Source organism: Protopterus annectens, chromosome 1.part0 (genome assembly GCF_019279795.1).
Source record: "Protopterus annectens isolate FY-2018-M chromosome 1.part0, PAN1.0, whole genome shotgun sequence".
NCBI lineage: Eukaryota > Metazoa > Chordata > Ceratodontiformes > Protopteridae > Protopterus > Protopterus annectens.
The window spans coordinates 405466983-405482947 of NC_056725.1; the positions used below are offsets into that span (position 1 = coordinate 405466983).

General features: G+C 37.1%; 1 protein-coding gene across 2 annotated transcripts in view; it reads left to right on the forward strand.

The window, feature by feature from the left end:
* The window catches only part of LOC122792553 (calhepatin-like), an 80985-nt gene that overhangs the window by 17122 nt on the left and 47898 nt on the right, over nt 1-15965 (forward strand). For both annotated transcript variants that reach the window (XM_044060274.1, XM_044060273.1), the window contains exon 3: nt 13745-13801. In XM_044060274.1, coding sequence (XP_043916209.1) covers nt 13745-13801 — 57 coding nt within the window. The remainder of the gene's footprint in view (nt 1-13744; nt 13802-15965) is intronic.

The following is a 15965-nucleotide window of genomic DNA, read 5'->3' on the forward strand; positions in this document are numbered from 1 at the left end:
ACCAATGGATATCTTGTATTACTTCTAGCTGTTTAATGTCAATTATATTAAATAAATGTTGAGAGTTCCCTAAATTAAATTAAATTGAATTAATATTTATTTATTGGAAGAGTTAGGTAATACATTAAAAAGATCTCCTAATCCTCTCAGATATTTTGGAAAAAAATAAACCAGTATGGAAGTGCATTTAAGTAGAAATAATTTTGTATCCATTTTGTCTCAAACAAAATACATTTAGGAAATGCTCACTGATGTAGCAATGTATTACAGAATACTCTGCAACCCCAAAGAAACAGCATGAATTAAAAGAGCTACAGAGCTTATAAAATGTTAAATCTACAACTTCTAATACCTGTGTGCGTCTTTTGACTAGAAAAGTATGTGGCTATAATGTTTACGAGTGGCATGCTGTACATACAATTCTTGGCTATTGCATCTAAGTCCTTGTTATAAACAAAGCAAGTTTATTCTACTCCTTAAATGACCTCATGTATACCTCTGCATTCACTTTATAGTCGCTGAATTTTTTCTTTTCTATGCATCACTGATATCATCAGAGTTATCTGAAAGACTGTATTGCATAGTTTGAACATATAAACAGACTGCTACATGCCTTGTTTAGTTTACATATTTTATTTATTATTTTATTTATTTATATTTGTTGACCGGGAGTGTCTGACTGGACGTAGGTCCATTTTCAGCAGAGGCCCGGGGAGAAAGACTCCACAGTTAAAATAAACAGACAGTAGTTACATTGGATTACATAGCGATTAACAATTTACATAGCAATTACTTACAACATATTTACAGATGAAGAACATAGTACATCAGTAGACAACTAGAATCTTTATCTGTGAAGTAAATAACAGACATTAACAAATGTTAAAATAAGAAGTTCCTGCTGTATAAGTACTAGGCTTATGAGCATCTGAGCTTGCTATAATCAAGGTAGTTAGTGGAGTGGAAAGAAAGGTAGTGGTTGGATGGGGTGGGAGATATTAGAGTGGGAGTTGCAAGGGCATAGCCAGCATGTTTTTAGGTGCGCTTTTAGTAAAGTTTTGAAGTGGGTGCATGATGGTACTTAGGTAATTGTGGGTGGGAGGGAGGTCCATAATTTGGCTATGGTGCAAGAGAATAGTGCTTCACCAGCAGAGTTATTGGCTTTAGTGATCTGCAAGTGATGTTTTTTGCTGGATCTTAGTGGTCTGGTGGTGCGATAGGGTTGGACTAGATTCTGGAGGGATGGGACATTTAGTGGATGGTTTACTAGTTTGTGGGCGAGTGAGAGTTGATACCATTGAAGGAGGTGAGGGAGTTCAAGCCAGCCCGGTTCAGCAAGTGAGATACAGTGGTGACTACGGTAGGATGCCCCTGTGGCGAATTTGGCAATTTTGTTGTAGCAGGTCTCTAGCTTGTTTAGATTGCATTGCCTTAGGTTGGTATATATTGGAGAGGCATAAAATAGGGTGGAGATAAGGTGGGAATTTGCTATTGAAATCTTTGCTGCTTTGGTGAGAAGATGCTTATTTCTGTATAACGCTCCTCGTTTACTGTGAACTTTTTTTATGGTCATGGATATGTGAATGTCAAATTTTAGTTTATTGTCTATTTCCACTACTAGCAATTTGGTGTGTTCAGTTGGGTATATAGTGGTGTTGTCTTTTGCTGTGATGTTAAAGTGAGAGTTGTTTTGAGTATGTTTGGTGGGTTGGAAGATGAGTAGTTTAGTTTTGTTTGGGTTGAGTATTAATTGGGCATCGGATAACCAAGTTTCAACAGAGGAAAAGGCTTCCTGTTTGACTTTTTGCAGTTTGGGTAGGGACTGTGCTGAGCAGATGATGGTCGAGTTGTCTGCGTATTGTATGAGTGCGCCATGTGTGGTGGCAGAGGCTAGATTATTTGTGAAAACAGAGAAGAGTAGGGGTCCAAGGATGGATCCTTGGGGAACCCGTATGGAGACAGGTAGTTGCGGAGATATGTCATTCTGCCATACAATGGATTGTTGGCAGTCAGACAGGTAACTCTGAAACCAGTTGGTGACTGATTGTGAGAAGGATAGGTTATTGAGGACAGGGATGAGTTGTTTGTGTGGGACCATGTCAAATGCTTTAGATAGGTCTAGGAAAGTAGCAGAGGAGAGATAGCCATTGTTTTTATGCTGAAGGATAGTGTTAGTATAGGAGAGTAAGGCCGTGGTGGTGCTATTGTTTGGTCAGAAACCATGCCGAGTATTGGAAAGGAGGTTGTTAGTAAGGAGGTAGTCTGAGACCTGGAGTGTATGCATCTCTCTAGTATTTTGGAGAGTGGAGAGAGAATAGCTATGGGGCGGTAATTGGTTAGTTCTGTGGAGGGTCCGCCTTTGTGGAGGGGAATTATATGTGATAATTTCCACAATGTGGGAACATAACTTTCTGACAGAGATCGGTTAATCAAAATGATACTGGGTAGGCCAGAGCATCAGCTGTGATTTGTAGGTATTCACTTGGGAAGTTGTCTGCTGCTAATTTGGTGGGTTTAAGTTTAGTTAAGAGTTTTTTTATGTTCGAGGTAGGTACAGGAGAAAAAGAGAAGGCAGTGGGGAGATTAGTAGTTGAAGGTGTGGGTTGGAGGGGAGGGGAGGGGAGGGGGGTTGTGTTGTTTAGCTAGTGATAGTATGGTTTGTGTGAAGTGTGTGTTGAATGAGGTAGCAATATTTTCAGAAGAGTGAGGGATGTTAGGAGGAGGGGTACTGACTTTACCTGGGTGGAAGATGGAGTTTATGGAGGACCAGAATTGTTTGGGGCTGTGTTCGGAGAAGTCTAGGGCAGACTGGCAGTATTGGAATTTGTCCTGTTTTATTAGCTTTTTGACTCTATTGCGTAGTTCTAGGAATTTCTGTCTAGTTGAGGTGGTCTTGGTTTTGCGCCAGTGCTCCCAGGCTTTATCCCTGTTTTTCATTTCTGACTTAGTAATTTTCTGTAGCCATGGGGAGGGTTGTGCTTTGATTCTGGAAAGTCTTATGGGTCCATGGTAATTAAGGATGCTCAGGAAGGTAGTATTAAAAAATTCAACTGCGTCATCAAGACTGAGGTACTTTAGAGGATGCCAGTTACATTCTTTGAGGGATGAGATGAATGTGAGTGGGTTAAAGTTTATTTTTTTACGTATCTGATGGTAGATGACAGGTTTAGCTTGGTATAGGTATTTTTTCAGTAGGAATGTTGGGGAGTGATCACTGAGGCTATCTGATAAGCAGCCTGTTATATATGACTGGGGGCTCTTACTGACTAGTATCCAATCCAGGTTAGTGTGCTTGCTGGAGTTTTTATTTATCCTGGTTAGCGACTGGACTAGTTGGGTGAAGCCATGAAGGTTTATATGATGGGTTGGATGGGAGCCGGAACAGGATTGTCAGTCAATATTGAAATCACCTAAAATGATAGTTACTTGGGGGAGATGGCGGGTAGACCAGCTGAGGAGGTTTTCCAGTGGAGGGATGTTTTGGCCAGGTGGGAAGTAGCATCCAATTATGTTGATGGTTTTGGTTTATTTTGAGGTTGGTATATATTATTTCTTCATTGCCTATTTGTGGAGCTGATGATTTTAAGATCTGGATGTATAGATGTTGTTTAAATATTATAGCTACACCGCCTCCTTTCTTGTTTAGCCGGTCTACTCTTAGTATGCCATAACCTGTAGGGAGTATTTACTCACTGGTAATGTGAGGTTTTAGCCAGGTTTCTGTCAGGATGACTATATCTGGGGAGTACAAGTCTATGGTGGTATGGAGTTCATGGACTTTGTTGGATATGCTTCTAATATTTAGGCTTAGTAGAAGGAAGTCATTTGGCTTTCTATTGGCTGTAATATGGGAGAAGTTGTAGTTTCTAGTCTGATTATGAGGATTGGGGTTGGAGATGGCAGGGCCAGGGTTGGGGTGGATATCTCCACTTAGGGCTAGTTTTGATATGCATGAGGTTATTAGTTTTCTCAGTTTATGGATGTGTTTGTTTATAAGGGAAACGTTATGATTGTGCTCTTTGGGTAATAGGTATGGTGGGAGGGTTACTATGTTAAGTTGTAGGGATGCTTTATGTTTGAGTAATATAGTTGGTAGAATATGGGAGGGGGTGCATAGGGATGGTTCTTGAGTTGGTGGGAGGGGAGCTGAGTGAGGGTGAGACATGAGTGGTGGTGTAAGTAGTAGTACAGTGGTAGTGGTTGAGTGCGGGAATGATAGAGCTTTGGTAGGATGTAAGATATGCAAGGAGAGTGCATGCAGTGAGCATAGGTAAGGTACGCTTGTACATGTTAGCTGAGGAGGTGTGATAGTAGTGGGAAGATGGAGGAGGTAGTGTTGGGTTAGCGCTGTGGTTGGCTACTGGAAAGATGGGAGGGGTTTGTGAGTGTAATAAAGGTGGGACCACTGGGGGTGGGAGGAAATAGGGGGCAGGGTGGGGAGCGAAGCGGGTAGAGACCCTTTTAGTTGCTCTTATGAGGGGGCTGGAAACAATCAGGTAACAGAGTTAACTGATGAATGAACATTCATGTTTCTAAATGAAATTAAAAAAACTGCTTAGTTGTGTAAAGCATCATGTAATATGTTTATTTTTCCTTTTGAGGTGATTTATTAATCTTGCAGTCAAGCAAGTTTAGTGTATTTTCTATTTTGTTTAAATATAAGCTTCTAGTTTGAAAAAAGTAGATAATAATCATGAATTTCCTGCTTTGCCTCACAATTCCAACTGAAACAAAATTGTTACATTATTATTGCATAATACATTTTCAATTTCTCCCACTCTAATTTTCTTTTCTATAGTATATCTGCTAGTTTTTTCGATTTCACTAGCAGTTATATGTTGCAGAACATTTGCATGTCTTTGCTGATGTCTTGTTCATACACCCCTTCATCTTACTTTATTGCCCCCCTTTGTTTTAATCTAATGACAGTACTACTCAGAGCATGTCATGCATAAAAGTTTACAAGCAAAACACTCCAACAGTAAGTAACAAATGTGTATATGGATATGGTTCACAGAAGTCAGACCTTATCAATAAACAAGGACACAAAGCTAATCCAAATATTGCACCTCCCTCACAGCTGAATTATTGTCAACTTACAGATCATTCCTACAGCAGTCAAGAAAACCCTTCCCTATGTTACTTCATGTGATGCCATAGAGCTTACAGTTCACTGACACTCTTCTATAATATGTCTACCGTCTAGTGTTCATATTTCTGTTCTGCCCAGTGATGAAGAGTTAGGATGAATGTTTCCATTTGTTCCTTAACCTCACTCACTTAACATATTTCAAAGGACATAACTATGTGGTTTAAAAAGGCTGTTGTTTAGTGCATTATAATGCAAAAGCTAGCAATTATTTACTTTTATTTCTCTTAAGTATCCCTAACAGGGGTAGCTCCATGTGGATATCAACATGTCTCTGATCTCTACCTCTGACCTATTCTTCCTTGCTTGCTTTACCTCTGCTGGGTCAACTAATGGATACAGGCATTTACACCAAGTACATGCACCACACCAATCCATTAAAATGCTGATTACATGTAAACATATTATCTAACCAACTCATTTATAAATTCCTGGGATCAACAGTTTAGGGGGAATATGAAAGTTCCTCATTTCTCTAAGCATGTGTAACCTTAAAATTGCAAATCATAAGTAGTGGAGGACAATGACCCCGAATGAGGGATACAAATACATTTACTTTAAGTAAACAGTATGATCCAATGATATGCAATTTTGGTTAGTTTTGCTTTATTAACATTAGGCCAGAAATATTCAGTTATGTGTTGTGTAACCTTTATGTCTTTCTATTTGAAAATTCCATGTCTGATTATAATTCTCATATACATTTTAAAAGCACTTACATTTAAACTAGCACATGCACCAAATTATCAATGACTGCATAAATAAATGCATAAATGTATAAACTAGAGAAATAAATGATAAAAAATTATTCAACATTTTTAGTAGTGATCAAAATATTCATATTTATCCATACTTGTAATGTCCAGTTTAGAAGGGATTTTTCTTAATATCCATGGTATCACAAATAGTAGATCGTACATAGTGCATAGCTACATAATTCTATGAGAATAGCTAGAGACTCTTGGCTGAATTCAAAGAACCTTAATTAATCATTATCACTGAAGCCTCTTATCCAGAGGAGAAAGGCAAACAGAGACGTTTTGTTCCAAAAATCTTTATTAGTCAATGGATGAGGGCTAACACAGGTCTTCAAAGTTACAATATTTTAATACAAGTTAAAGTGCATTCCTCCATTTGTATATTGGAAGTGGATAGTTGGGGAGGTTGAAGGTAGCATGTAATTGGCTGAAATAATCTACAATTTGAAGAGATCCTTCTGGGAGGATTCCTCTAGCCTTAGTTAACCTATGAGCTTTTGTCTTTCAAAGACCACTATCCTTTACTGTCATCCATCAATTAACTTTAACAAATTCAAAGTGTAAATATTTCTATTTCAGTGAAAAAGACAAAACTGGAGATGAAAAACTGGTATGTTATTTTCAACCACAGTGCAGTTTCTTTTTTTTCTGTGCTTAATTCATGTGAAACTTTATGTTTCATTACACCAGTATAAAGTAGCTTATTGAAATCATTTTCTATAAAGTGCTGTTACATAAGCTTCTTCAGACCCATCGAAAAATCAGTAACCCAGCAGTCTTTTATGAGGCTCATATCTTATTATTGAGATTTTTCTAGTATAAATACCAACCTAATTCCAGAATCTCAAGTTTAAACCTAGTGGGTAGTAAATTATTCTTCATTCCTGCTTTTATGGAGCTTGCATATATAGTGAATTACTCAACTGAAAGCTTCCTAGTTAGAGAAAGTCAAGAAGACATCTTTTGGCATTGAGACATCCTTTAGACCTACCATCTAAATTTGTATATTCAATGTAGTGCTTGTTTTTATAGGGCTTAAATTTTTACTCAAATTATACCTTGGTAAATGTAAAACTTGGTGTTCAAACATATCCCAAAAGCTAAAGAAAGACAGTCGCAACACTTTGCTGGAAATTGAAAACTGTTTTAATGGCAAACAGAGTAGCAAATCAACCAAGAAATAAGTACTTTCACCTTGGATTCCACTGGCATTATCAGAGTTATAAAAAAAGCCCAACATGATGGCTTAAGTACCCTCATAGGTGAAATAAACAACCAATCACATTCTTCCATACAATACAGGACACTAATTAGTTTACATAGTTAAAGACATATCACTAAAAATCAGGATTTTAAAATAATGACTGCCATATAAATAGTAAAAAAAACATACTAAATACAGTTTAAAATAAATTTTTGACACAACAAATCCCTAAGACCAAATGTAAATACAATTACCCATCAGAATTTATAATTCCAGGAGTGAAACAAAAAAACACTGATATTAATTCAAATTAAACAAGCCCTTTCTTTCAATACAGGAGTTAGAGATATAATATCATTAAGTCAGGTGAAACACTGGCATTTAACCTCATCTGCCATTTACTTTGCCTTGCTGCTACATCTAATTTAATGTCACCACCCCTCTCATTATGTTGAACCTTGTCAATCACAAAAAAGATGAACTTTTTAAAGTTCACACACTTATTACTGTAAACAAAAAGAGCATTATGTGGATCCATATTCTTTATTGCCCTTAAATGTTCACTAATTCTATCCCTTAACCTGCGCACAGTTTTTCCAACATAAAAAGATGTGCAGGACACACAGGTGGCCAGATAGACTACCATAGTTGTATTGCAGTTACATTTCCCCTGGCATTTTATAGAATAATCATAATTCCCTACAGTGACATATGGCCCATCATTAATAAACTTACAAAGTTTACAGGCACTGCATTTCATCATAAGGGAATGATACCCAGGTTTTAAGTTGGTCTTTGAATTCCTCTCTAAAATGTTCTTAATATTTCTGCCCCTACTATAAACTATTCAGGTTTTATTGCCAAGACGTTCCTTGGTCACAACACCAAAACAAGTGTCCCAACATCTATTGACAATAGAACATATATTATGGGAATCTGTATTGTAATGCAAAACCATCACATCTGTAGTCGTATCTTTAGGTCTAGTTTGTGTCTGGGCAACTGTGGTGTTCAATAAAGGGATAAAAGATGTGTTTCTTTTTACCAATATTTCTTTCTTAATTTTAATCAACATTCTCAGTAGATATCCCTTCTCAATGAACATCCTTATTAAAATGTACAGTTATTTGGTAGAATTCACATCATCACTTATAAAGCGTGATAATCTCACCAATTATTATGCTTTTCAACTGATGTGGTGGGTGGCAACTCTTAAAGTGCAACAAGCTATTAGAATAGGTCTTTTTTATAAAAATAGTGCTGCATAACTTTTGATTTATTTCATTCTTGAACAATTTAATGTCCAAGTAATCAATCTCATCAGGTTTCCAAATACTAGTAAACCTAAAAAAATCAGTTGTGGGATTTAAATATTCTACAAATTCATCAGGTTCATTTTTAGTCCCTTGCCATAGGATGAGTAAATTATCCAAAAAACAATCGTATAACAAAATTTTGTCATAAAACTGTGACCTAAACACAAATTTCCTCTCCCATTCTAGGAGTACAAGGTTGGCAAATATGGGGGCACAACTGGCCCCAATAGCCACACCTGATATCTAAAAAGTGCTATTACAAAAGCTTCTTTAGACCCATCGAAAAATCAATAACCCAGCATTCTTTTATGAGGCTCATATCTTATTATTGAGATTTTTCTAGTATAAATACCAACCTAATTCCAGAATCTCAAGTTTAAACCTGGTGGGTAGTAAATTATTCTTCATGCCTGCTTTTATGGAGCTTGTATATACAGTGAATTACTCTTAAATGATTTCAACTGAGAACTTCCTAGTTATAGAAAGTCAAGAAGACATCTCTTGCAATTGAGACATCCTTCAGATTTACCATCTAAATCTGTATGTTCACTGTAGTGCTTGTTTTTATAGGGCTTAGATTTTTATTCAAATTATACCTTGGTGAATGTAAAACTTGGTGTTCAAACATATCCCAAAAGCTATTAGTGCAAGCATTTTAAACAGCATGAGAATTAGCAGAGTTCAAACTCACTCTGCTGCTCTACGCTGCCCCTTATTTCCACCCCCAACTACCTCTACGTTTATACATCACAAAACTCCACCCCTTCTGTATTTCCACCTATCATAATCACAGCACTTTCAGTTCTAAATGAACCACTCACATTTCACCCTTACTCTTTTCTCCCTTCCCTACTTTCCACTCTCACTCCTTTTCCCATTATAATTCAATTACTTTTTCCTTAAATTCTACTTCTAACCACAGATATGATTCTCCTAACAACACTTGCTATTGTTCTCAGCAATTTAACAACCTGTTAACACCAGTCTTACATCCTCAATACTCTCTCCTTCAATTACTTGTTAAAAATCGATCACCACAACCATTTCACCATCATAGTATCCATTTAAACCAAAACCATGTTTTTTAGGTGAACTGTTAGATGCATGTTCCTATTTAAACTATACTGAAATGCATTGAAAAACCAAGTGTTTTAATATTTTTTAAAGCTTGTTTTTTTCTCACTAAACAAAGAAAGTGTGAAATTCAAATGTAAACAGCTTGATTGATAAATCTGCTGAATGCTGTAGTTAGGTCATGGGCAAAATATGCACAACGCACACTGCCTGCAGCTATAATGGTCACTGCTGAAGAAAGTTGAATCCAGCTTTTTAGAGAAGTCACACGGTGCTGCATCCTCTTCAACTCCCAAGAAGAAAACCAACAAATAAAAAAACAAGGCCCTATATAGAAAAGGTGCTTCAGCACTATAAACAGATTTTGCATTATTTATTAACTTGTTTACTTTCATCCTTCTCTGGCAACTGCAGGGAGAGCCTTCACAACACCAGTCAGAACCCCCTTTACAGGTGCAAGATGTTATGGATCATGATCAGGAGATCACTGCAGCTGCCAGAGACCATTGAAAGTAAATAAATTAATAAATAATGAAAGACCTATTTACAGCAATGAAGCACTTTCTGTACATAAGGTTGTTTTTTCCTTTTTTCGGAAACTGAGAAGGGTGCAGCACCCTTTTGCTTCTGTACAGAAGCCAAATTGTGTAGGGAGTGGGGGTTCTTCAACAGTCACTATTGCAGCTACAGCTGTTGTGTTTTGCAGGCATTTTTCCAGCAACCTAACAGAAACATTCAATGCAACATACCTTTCTGCTTATAAGTCGTGTAGGTCTTGAGCATCTGCCTTTTAAGGAGTATAGGCTAGATATTTACATAATAGATGTTGCATACATTATGATCTGCACAACCACTGGCAAGGTCAGATATGCTTGTGGAAGCAAGACATGATTGGAGGAGGAATAAGGAATTATGGACTGGCAAGGGATTATCATACAACAGAAAGTGCACAATGGAATCTTTCATAGGATAACAGGATCACAGGAGATTACTAAGCTATCAACCCAGAGGTCATTTCGAGCCTAGCCCTTTTTGTATCCCAATGTAAGACCATAGAAATGCTATTTAATACCCAGGATTGCATTTAGTAATGACTGCCCATGTCCAGGAGGGTTGTGAGTAGCATTCCCAATAAGAATTTATGGTTCTTTTTGAACAGTGTCATAGAGGTGTTCTCTGTTTCACATGAATAGGTAGCCTATTCCAAAGATGTGGCAGTCACTGGGAGATAAATCTGTCCATCCAACATGTACTATTTAAGTCACAGGCCATATTTAGGTCCCTGGAATGGGTGGCCCTAGTCCCGTTTTGATTTACATATATGCAGCAAGTTCATTCATTAGGATTGGGTCTAAGATTTCTCTGTAAGCTAGGCATAAGTCTCCCCTAAGAAGTCTGTATGGTACAGAGTAAAGTGACAAGTACTTTAGTTGGCCTGTGTATGGCACATGCTGGAGTTCCTTCTTCTTCTTTGTTAGAAACCTCTGAGATCTCTCCAATTGCAGCAGATGCTTTGTACGTTACATGCCAAATGGGGCATATATATAGGATTCCTATCTGCAGACCGAAGACGCATGAAACGGCAAAATATCGAAACGGCATGTAAGTGAATTCTTTCCCTGGGAAAGAATTTGCTTGGCTGCTTCGGTACTTTGCCATTTTCGGCACTGTAGTGCGGTGTCGGAGTTGGTATATTTAAGGGGGGGGGGTGGGGGGGAAACAGCCCCCCACTTAATCTCATGTTTTAATGTGCTTTTTTTTTTTTTTTGTTGGAACAGTGATTTTTTTTTTTCCCTTGGATAAAAATCGCTGTTCTGACAGTTCGGTTTTGTAAGCTTTCGCTTACATGGGGTTGATTAATCATTGTTCGCTTATCTAAGCATTCAGTGATCTACTATAGACCCATATATATATATATATATATATATATATATATATATATATATATATATATATATATATAAATATTACTTTTTTCCATACTTTTTAAGTAGTGGTTTATTGTTGCACTTGCTCTAGAGTCATGGACAAGTGTGATTCATAAAGATGTCATGATGATGGCAGAGCTAAGTTCATTACCTTAATATGACAATGTTGAGATTTGGTGCTATGTGGGCAACTATTTGTGTGTGCTCAGCAGCAAAATTATGTAACGCCATCACACATTTCATTGAGATAGCAGATTTCTCTAAGCTATAGACAAATCAATTGCTAGTAGGGATTTTTCTACTCCTCATCAAAGGCCCTGGATGGTTGTGTTTTAACAGCACTATGATATTACGCAGGTCAGTATGCTGAGAAGTGTATAAGCATGGATGAGGAATCCATGTTGATAAGTAGAGTCCCTTTGTGTTGTAAGTGGCTGCCACCCATAGGCTGTCCCTTTCAGACCAAGTAGTACTCCAACTTTATAGACATCTTGAACTGTGCACAATCTGAAGGAGAGATTTGTATATGTATTTTGCTTATGGAGTACAGTGCCTACACAGTGTACATGACAGCATATGTGATCTTCATCCATTGTTTACAAAACTTGTATAAACCATTCAGGGTTTTTGTGCAGGTATATAGCATTACAGGCCTGGTCTACTGCATACCAATTATTGTCAACATCACTCTTAAATATTTGACTTCTTCTGCGTTATTAGGTAAATATATTTATTTATTCACTGAGTGCACTGTGGCTGTCTTAGGTGATATGTGTGGCACAGCATTTCCTTTTACAGAAGGGTTTTGATGGATTTAACGTGTTACTGTGATGAATCTTTCTTTGAATTGTATATGCATATTTTGTCTCTGGTTTACTGGTAAAGTCAAGATTATTTCAGTACTGATGAATATACGTACAATATTTTATATAGGGAGGAACACTGCTGTTTTTATAAACAAATCAGTAATGCTTTAGTTAACATACAGGGGATTACCATTGTGTCTCCTGGCATAATCAACTTATGCATTTAAAATATTGAAGATTTCACCATAAATGGAGAGAGAGAAACCAAGCTTGACAGGTGAATCCTGACATCCATGGTGAGAAGCAATAAAAAGATTTGTCAGCAGAGGCATACCTCTCAACCTCATACTGCAAGAAATCTGGCCAAAGCGAAAAATAATGGGAGGACTTAGGCCCAAAAATAGGGACAGAGTTATTGCTCTTATAATAATTAAGTTACTAGAATTTTTTGTGTTATCATGCATTTTCTGAAGCATATGAAATCCGAAACTCAAATGTCTGCAATTATTTAATGACTTCAATCCTCAATGGTTTGCCAGAAAGACATAAATGTTATGAGGAACAGATCAAAAAACATGAGGCAAAAATCTGAGAAAATATAGATATTTGAGAAGTGTGATCAGAAGTTTGATTGTAATTCTTTGTAATGCATGCAGCTTTTGCAGCACCATGGGATACCAGTTACAGAAAGAAACATGTAGAAATGCAGTGTTGAAAGCTATAAAACAGTGTTGCCACAGACAGGCAGACACAGTGTTGCTCCTCACACAGACAGTAGGCAGAAGTAAGCTTTAAAAAGTTTAGCCATTCTGCCAGACTTTTTTCTTTGTGCATGTATGTAGATGGGGGGGGTGAGAAGCATCTAACAGTTTTCATAGCTGATTTTAGGTTCTCACAATTATTCTATGCTGGTTGGCACTGTCAGCTGCTATGCTCTGGTGTGAAACTACAGCTTAATAGCAGTGAGGGGCATACCTCTTAACCTCTTACCGTTAGAGATTTGGAAAAAGCCAAAACTAATAGGAGGGGGGCAAAGGCCCATAAATAAGAATATATTTTAAAAATTGCTCTTATGCACTTAGAACGTCATTGGAATAAAAGATCATGCATTATCATGCATTTTCTGAAGGATATGAAGTCAGAAACTTAAATATCAATCATTAAAACACACATTTTATGAGGTACACACCAAAAATGTGAAGCAAACATCTGGGCATTCTGCAAATATCTAGACAGTTGACGGGTATGGGATGTGCTTACCAAAAGCATTTCTGATGTCAAAAAAGGTATTTAATAAGCCTGTGTTCTCTCTGTTTTCAAAGTGTAATTGCAATACTCTATGCACTAAAAACACTTAAACCCTGCTCCTAAAACTTAGGGCCATGTATCTCAGAACTGCAGTATATTGTTCTTTACCTAACAATGAGTCTGATATGATTGAACTCATGTTATATTGACTATGTATGTGACACATTTATTGCAGCTAAAGTATTGTCATTTCAATCCTAGGCAGGACAAAATCAGGTTGAAGAAGCTCTACGACAAATGTTTGAAGGCATGGATGAAGTAAGTACTTCTTTTCAGTCTAAACTACATCATTCTTTGTAAGCATGATTAACCCTTGAAACTAATTTTATATTTTCTGTCCATTTATGATATTTCTTACACTCAAAATTCTTTTTTGGAAAAAAATTGGAGCAGAGTAGACTAGACATTTAACAACAAAGCTTAGGATCATTGTCTCTGAAACAAGTGATACAAGGAAATACTTAGAAAAACATGTGTGTTTGTTGTGTAAAGCAGAATTTAGAAACAATGGTGTGCATTCTACACCAGCATTATTCAAGAAAACTGTGGTATACCATGTCTTGTGAGCCTGATTCAGTGATAGGAGTGCATGTCATTACAGATACACAGAGAGAGAGAATTTAAATTGCCACTACAAACAGTATAATAAAAGCATACTGAACATAAAATACACAGTTGTACGGCTGATGAAAAATGAAACACAGAGTAGAGATGACCTTGAGCAGACCACAGATTATCAGGATATTAGATGTCCTTTGTTACAACACTGTGTACTTGACATGCAAACAGTATGTAAAAATATTAACATTGCAGTGTCCCTAATATGCAGAGCACACATGTCTTGAGATGTGTAAGTAACACTGTTACTATTCACTCAAAGCTGTATGCAGTAATATATAAGAAGATAGATATTGGGAATGTTTGCATGAAGTCCAATACATGCAATATCTTGCTTACATAAACTGAGTATGGGCATTTGTGTTGTAATTTAGTGTGGATAACACAAATACAACACTATGAATATTGCATTATCCTGTGAGCATATATGTAGGCACAGCATGAGGTATAAGATGGAGCTCATGAGTCATAATAAGAGATTTTAAACCTTGGTCATTTATTATTGCATTTTTCCATAAACAATGCTACTTGTAAATTTCTCTATAGTCTGATAGCTTAAACTGTAGTAGAAGGTCAACAAGAAAGAATTGTCTCTGTTCCAGGCTGTACTTCAGAGCTTTTTTATTCTGCTTACCATTTATCTGCTTAAAGTTGCATTCTGTATCTGCCCCAACCCCACTAACACATTAAGCTAAAGTTTCTGAAGCAGCTCACATATTGCCTTTATTTGATTGCATGCCTCCATATCTAGCCTGGTTGGTTTCCCCAACCAACTCACTCTCATTGCTGCTGTTGTTTTATAATAAGGCTGTGTCTCTGGCCTCCTCCCCTTATAATAATCTGAACTCCAAAGTCCCTCTCTTCTCTCTTTTTTTGCATGAGAAGCTTGCTCACATAAGCCAAATGGCTAAAAGACAGGGCCCACATAGTTCATGTAGCAGGTGCCTCTTCAAAAATCTGGTTAGTCAGATTTGTATGCAACTCCAAAGCAGGTACAATTGTCAAAATGCTCTCAGATATCAGCTTTCTATAGAAAGAGTAAGATGCTATGAATGTTAATGAATGCAGCATTGTCTCATTTAGTAAATATGAATTATTCACATCATATAGTAAAGGTAATACTCCCTTACTAAGCAAAAAAGTAGTTAGGAACTTGGACATTTGGGTTTGTAGTCCCCTCTCCTTTGTCCATTGCATTCCTGTGATGAACCACAGCATAATAGTGGCGGTTACTGTGGATCTCAAGCACTTGCTAACTAATTTGCTGTTGGTTACCACAACTAAAAGCCAAAGGCATTTTGTCTCTGTCCAAAGATGGTGTCATTCATATGTACTCTGCCCTGATCATGTACATTATAGAGTGCAGTGCTTTTTTTCTTTTTAGTGTTTTGGTATGTACAGTATCTCACTAAACTTATCAATGACCTCAAAATATCCTAGAAGTTCCTAACAAAAGATCTTTGGCATTAACAACCTTATCTACCAGGAAAGTCTGGAATCCCTGTCCCTGAAATATTTGTCTTATATACTCTGTGTTTTGCTTACAATACCATTAGAGACCCAGTGGTCTTCAGCCTCCCACATTTCAGTGAATTAATTAGTGCCTCAAATACTAGAATCAAAGACCTGAACCTTCATCAGCAGATAAATAGAACATGATGGAGACACAGATTCATCAACCAGCACCTCCCACTTCTCTGGAATAAATTTCCTCTGCAGGTTGAGTGGTAAAATTCAATATCTTCCTTTAAAAATAACCTGGATGACTGGATATGCAATCTGAAATTTGCCATGGGACTAACTG